The 6,759-nt window shown below is 32.7% G+C and overlaps 1 protein-coding gene across 1 annotated transcript; it reads left to right on the top strand.

The window, feature by feature from the left end:
• The first annotated feature begins 2,994 nt into the window (after nucleotides 1-2,994).
• LOC126703119 (protein STRICTOSIDINE SYNTHASE-LIKE 13) lies at nucleotides 2,995-5,675 on the top strand. Its single transcript, XM_050402036.1, has 4 exons — nucleotides 2,995-3,741; nucleotides 3,980-4,264; nucleotides 4,360-4,527; nucleotides 5,086-5,675. The coding sequence occupies exons 1-4, from the start codon at nucleotides 3,374-3,376 to the stop codon at nucleotides 5,492-5,494; spliced, it is 1,230 nt and encodes a 409-aa protein (XP_050257993.1). The 5' UTR covers nucleotides 2,995-3,373; the 3' UTR covers nucleotides 5,495-5,675.
• Nucleotides 5,676-6,759: the final 1,084 nt, after the last annotated feature.

Genomic DNA, 6,759 nt, shown 5'->3' with positions numbered 1-6,759 from the left:
AATGAATATTACAGTCACAACATTTTCATAATAAAATTTTATGTGAAAATCTGTAATTAGTTTTCATTTAAATCTATCATTAACATTATTAATTATTTTGTTACATAAAATTTGTTGTGAAAATGTTATGTTTCTATAATTATCATTTATATCAAAGATGTTGTTCATTGACCTCCCAAGTTACTATTTTTTTATGGACACACTAATTAATTGTAAAATTTTTGTGCAAATAGTTATATTGAACACCAATTATCTTTTTCTCAAAAAAAAAAAAAAAAAAAAAAAAAAAAAAAAAAAAAAACCAATTACCATTACTTAGTCCAACTATTCGTGCAAGATTAAAAGAGTGAGACAGAACTTCTTCCGTAAAAAAAAATATATATATATATATATAAATAAATTATAAGGATATAATTTGTATTTAATATAACTAGTTGCACGAATATTTTACAATTAATTAGTGCCTCCATAAAAATAAAAAATAAAAAAGCAAGTTTTTATTTTGAGAAACTAAAAATAGCAACTTGGGAGGTCAATGAACAGAATATTTATTTAGTCCAACTATTTGTGCTAGTATTCTAAGATTAAGAAGCAAATTCTTACATAAAAATTTATAAAGATATGATTTGTAATTAATATAACTAGTTGTATGAATATTTTACAATTAATTAGTGCCTACATAAAAAATAGCAAATTTTTATTATTGAGAAACTAAAAATAGCAACTTGGGAGGTCAATGAAAAGAATCTTTATTTATTTGAGAAGGTAACAATTCTATATTTAGTCCAAATATTTGTGCTAGTATTTTAGGATTAAGAAAAAACATTTTCTATATATATATATTCCAAGTGGGAGACCAACAAGCACGTCTTCAATACGAAGTCTTAATCTAGCTAATGCAGTAATGCTATGGTTAGCTTTTCTTCTTTTCCTCACACAATATAATCCACTAGTTAACGACCGAATATTCTTATACATCACTTCTAATCTATTTATTTTATAATATTATTAAAAACCACGTAAAGATAATTTCTTTTGTATATTAACTATTTGCAAACAGAAATAAATAAATAACAAGCATTACCTCTAAAAATGTAATAATCCAAGTGGGAGGCCCATTGACAACATATATAGATATATAGATATATATATATATATATATAAATATATATATATATATATATATTTATATACATATATATATTTATATATTTTTAAATGATGTTATAGATTTGAGTCTTTTATTTTTAGAGAGAGTTTCAACCTATAGTGTTTGCTCCTAATGATAGATTTTTAACATCAGACCAAGATATCAATTAGTTTTTGATGTAGGCGGAGATTGAACCCCAGATCTCTTATACAACTATCAGAAACTTTACCAGTTGAAGTACACACACACACAAAAAAAAAAAAACTCTCAATCAGAGTGATATCATTGTAGTGCTTGCCAAATCCTCTCAATTGCTTAAGTCAGAACTCACAAACCCAAAATCTCAAGTAAATATAACAAGTGTTAGGGTTTTCAACTTCTCTCGTACTTAGGGCTGGGGTTGGTGTGGCCTAATGCTTATGATGATTATCTCCTCCATTACCTCCAGTTTCAATTCTTTAGTTGAGGTGTGATAGGGGTAACTGATAGACCATGGTTATTTCCCTTATTCTAGATTTTAGGTTGGCAACCATGAACAAAATAAGTAAGTTTAGAAGTAAGTTTATTAAAGACAGGATCGCTACCAAAGTTTTGTATATAGTTTCTAGGTTTTTGTAAGTTTGATAGCTAGTAGATCACTCGAACGTGAAGGATTTCAATTGATTGAGCTTATTTTGGATTGATCGAAATGCAATAGATCAAAAATGACCCATTTAAAATATATATATATATATATATATATTAATGTCAAAACAAATGGAATGTAAAATAAAATACTTCTCTAAGAACTTCTCAAATTTCTAATAAATTATAGATTTCTTTTGAGTTTTAAAGGCTGGCTTTTATTAAGCTAGAATTATACCTAACAATTGCTACATTTCACTTTTGTACAAGGTGTTCAAAGATCTATTAAGGCAAACAATGACTGCAAACGTGTGGTATTTATTTGATTTAACAAAGTATTTTCATTTTTAGGCAATATATGGAATGTTTAATTGGCACAATTATATCAATTTTAAATTAAAAATCAATATGTGATAGGCTTTTTTTTTTTTAAATATATATATAATTTCTATTTGGTGACATTTGGTATATTGATGTTAGTTTCTAAACAAAAACAGTATTGACCCACTAAATAGAACATGACATTTCATATTTAGCCGTTTTGAATGTGTTACACAAATTCGATGATATGATGTGGTAATATATGAATAATTGAAAATTTTCCCTCTTTAAACCATAAAATCTCCAAAATGACAAAAATAAGGTTTCAAGGGTTTTTTGGTTTTTTCAGGGATTTTGTGGAGCATTTTGATAGTTTTATGGATATTTTGATTATTTTCAGGATTTTGTTTGTTTTGTTTTATAGGGTGTAGGAAAAAAAGAAAAGAAAGAAAGAATAAAATGGCAATAAATGGGTCTATTAAACACATTTATCAATTGGACGGGTTAGGGTTGGTTCATAGTTTTGGATCATCCATTGTCACCCTAAGCTAGATTGGTTCATAGTTTTGGATCATCCATTGTAACCCTAAGCTAGGCCAATTAATTGTCTCAGCATATATGTATTCAACCAGTTAAGCATCTTTTTGAAAGGAAATTATTTTTCCACTTTCATCACCAATCCATTCCAATGTGGAAATCAGACTATTGACCACATCTTGAATGGTACCGCAAGTGAATGTAGCTAAAGTATAGCAGTATTCTTTCTCAAAATGTTTCTGCTGCATGGTCCATAAGATCCCATAAAGGAAAAAACATCCACATTATGAGCCCTGTCAGTTTTGAGTCACTATCTTCAAAGAAGCTGGCTCATGATGACATTTTTCATAGAGGAAGCAATCACAGTTAGTTGCATAGTAAATCTTTAGAAAGTACTTTGGTTCAAGAATTTAGATACAAATGGTTAGTTTTCGTGATCATTTCTCAAGTAACTGGTTAGAAAACTTTTAAGGCTAAAAATCTATATCCTTTCTCATAAGGAAATGATACATTCTGTTTGTTTGCCAACAATAAGAAAGAATGCTAAAAACATGGCTAACAAGAGCCAACCTACTCCCAACCGCATATCTATCACAAACAATGCATGCTCTCAAATTCTTACCATATGAAATTCTACCAAGCTAAAGTACTATCCTCCGTTCACAACCCAAATCTTGTGAAATCCTATTAAGTGAGATAGATCACCATAGTACTTGATCTCTCTTTCTTCAACATCCAAACATGGAGAAGAAATTTCCACTCAAAGATGAAACATTATTGCAGCATCCAGTCCTTCTTATTCTTGTTCTAGCCTTGGGTTTTGTGATAATGGACCCATTTCATATGGGTCCAGTAGGAGGCCATGAATTTAAGCCTGTAAAGCACAACATTGCACCATACAAGCAAGTCATGATGAACTGGCCTAGAGACAATCAAAGCCGGTTAGGACTTGGAAATTTGGTGTTTGAAGATGAAGTTTTTGGCCCTGAATCATTGGAGTTCGATCATTTGGGGCGTGGTCCTTACACAGGGTTAGCTGATGGACGCGTTGTTAGATGGATGGGTGAAAATGTTGGGTGGGAGACATTTGCACTTGTAACAACAAATTGGTGAGTCTCCCTAGAAACTTGAAATTAGCGTTCATACTACTATATAGAATACTTCAGTGTAAAAGCTGTTTTTAGTCGCTTTATGTTCTATGTAGCCTTATTTTGGTTAACTATGTGTTGCCTTGATTTGGAAGCTCTTACTTACCCAACAAAGTATTGTTAGACACATTTAATGCTAACATGTCAATTATTTCGATGATACCATTAACACATTCTAATTGTATTTGGCCCTTAAAAGGTCAGAGAAGCTTTGTGATAAAGGCATTGACTCAACCACATCTAAGCATTGGAAGCATGAGAAAAAGTGTGGCCGTCCCCTTGGTCTAAGGTTCGACAAAAAGAGTGGAGATTTGTACATAGCCGATGCTTATTATGGCCTTCTGGTTGTTGGACCTGAAGGAGGACTTGCAAGACCTCTCGCAACCCACGTAGAAGGGAAGCCTATTCTCTTCGCTAATGACCTTGACATTCATACTAATGGATCCATCTTCTTCACAGACACTAGCAAAAGATATAACAGAGTGTAAGTGTACAAGTGCATATATTAAAACCATTTGAATTTATAAAACATCCTTCAATATGCCAAACATTGAAGCATATTAAATTTTCTTGTTGCAGGGACCATTTCTTTATATTGTTGGAAGGAGAAGCCACTGGTAGGCTTCTCAGATATGATCCATCTACTAAAACAACTCATGTTGTCCTGGAGGGCTTGGCTTTTCCAAATGGAGTTCAATTATCTAGGGATCAAACCTTCCTCCTCTATACTGAAACCACCAACTGCAGGTACTTAACACCCACCACCCCCCCCCCCCCCTCTTTTTCTCTCTCCTTAAACAATGTCAATTAATTTCTATATGGTTCAAATGATTCATAATAAATGAGATGTATAAGATGCCTATTTTAGAATTATAGTTAAATAATTAAATTCATAATTTTATATAGTTTATGCTTTTGAGACAAATGGTAATTTTTTTGGGTATGAAAGCAGGAGATCTAGATTTAAAACATGTCTACACTCTTACCTCCCATTTAAATTCACTATTTCCTAACGGTTTAACTTTTGGGCCAATTAATAATTTCTCATCCACAATCACATTCACATTCACCCGGACCAAATTGTTTGGTATTTCTCAGACAATCAAGCAAATTATTATGAGCTACCAATTTCACCACTATATAAAAATACAAGAGTATTCACATCAAAATTTCTCTGTTGAAGTCCTGCAAATCTGTTACTAAGCTGGACATTTAGAAGCCAGCCACCTATTTTTCTTGAGTATAGCACAAAAACTATGTAATGACATTAATTCCATTATACATTCTGCATTTGCACTGTGACAGGCTAATGAGATACTGGTTGGAAGGTCCAAAATCTGGAATCACAGAACTTGTTGCAGACCTGCCAGGTTTCCCAGACAATGTAAGAATAAATGAGAAAGGCCAGTTCTGGGTAGCAATAGATTGTTGCAGGACAGCTGCACAAGAGTTTCTCACAAACAATCCATGGATACGAAGTCTCTACTTCCGGTTACCAATCCGAATGAGTTTATTAGCCCGATTCATGGGGATGAGGATGTATACGGTAATCTCACTTTTCAATGAGAAAGGGGAGATTTTGGAAGTTCTTGAGGATCGAAAGGGCGTGGTGATGAAGCTAGTGAGTGAAGTTAAAGAGGCAAATGGGAAGCTATGGATTGGTACTGTGGCTCATAACCACATTGCCACCCTCCCTTACCCCTTAGCTAGTTAAGGCCTTAAACTTGATTTTGCTGAAACAGATTATTGGGGTTTGTATTTATTTAAGTGTGGTGTATTAGACGGGTGACTTGATTTACGATTGTGTAACTATATTGGTAGTTAAATGACTTGGCCACTTATCTTTGTAGCTTCAAATGCCTTGTGATTAATAAGTGGTTCCCTAACATTTTCTATCTGATTGTGTGGTCAAACTGTTTGAAATTGCCATGTTATGAAGCAGTATTGCCAGTGGCCAATGTGCAAGAGCTGTTGAAAATCGTACGGAGTAAGGACAGTGATTAAATCTTTTTTCCGTGTGCAGATACATAAGGAACTGCTAATTCAATAATTCGTGTGGTGCACTGTGAACTTCAACAAAAGAAAACCTAGGGCAATTAGGAAACACACAGAACTCTAATTTGACTATAAATAGCATTAAAAATACATAATAATAAGGAAATAAATTCCCTAAACCTAAAATAACATAAATTACATAAAATAACAAAATTAATGAATTACAAATAATAAATTTTAGATTCTGTCCTACATAAAAAATCATTTATAAAAAGTTGTAAAATGTTTTACCTTTAAAAATTTGGCAAAATATTTTACAAAAACATTCAATGGCTTCCTTCATCCAATCTGGTGGCTAGGTCACCGGTCTAGTGGCCAAAGCCGCCACTTTGATGATTGATGTGAGGGTCTGATGGTCAGAATCTATACTCTGGCTACCAGTTCTAGTGGTCTGGTGGCTAGAATTGTTGTTCTAACGACCGATGTCGAAGGTTCGGCCATTGGAGATATCATTTTTTTTTATGGAGGGTTGATAACCAAAATTGTTGTTCTGATGGTTGGAGACATAGCCATCAGTGTTGTCGATCTGGTAACTGGAGACATTGCTATGGTGGCGATTCACAGCAATCCAGTTGCCAGAGCCACCGTTTTAGCTATCGATTTAGGCTCTAATGGGTAAGCCATTAGTTTTCATGATTTACTTGAAAAATTTTACTTGTCATACTAAACATCTAAAAATGTTTTACATGTAAATTTTTAACTATAAATTTTAGGTTAGAAAACAAATGGTGTTTATATGGCCAGAAATATCAACAGCACCACTGGGAAAAGAAAACCACTACCAAATGGTGTTTCTATCTCTTTTGCAAAGGTGCAAAAACTACTACTTCTCAACATAGGGCATGACCATTATATAGAGGACCAAGGAAAAATTTGCTGAATAGCATAATTTTAGAAAAATTTTAGGAGAATAGCACCAAACAA

This window comes from Quercus robur, chromosome 10 (genome assembly GCF_932294415.1).
Source record: "Quercus robur chromosome 10, dhQueRobu3.1, whole genome shotgun sequence".
NCBI classification, from domain to species: Eukaryota; Viridiplantae; Streptophyta; class Magnoliopsida; order Fagales; family Fagaceae; genus Quercus; species Quercus robur.
The sequence above is the reverse complement of the archived record's forward strand: the minus strand, read 5'-3'. Positions and strand labels throughout refer to the sequence as shown.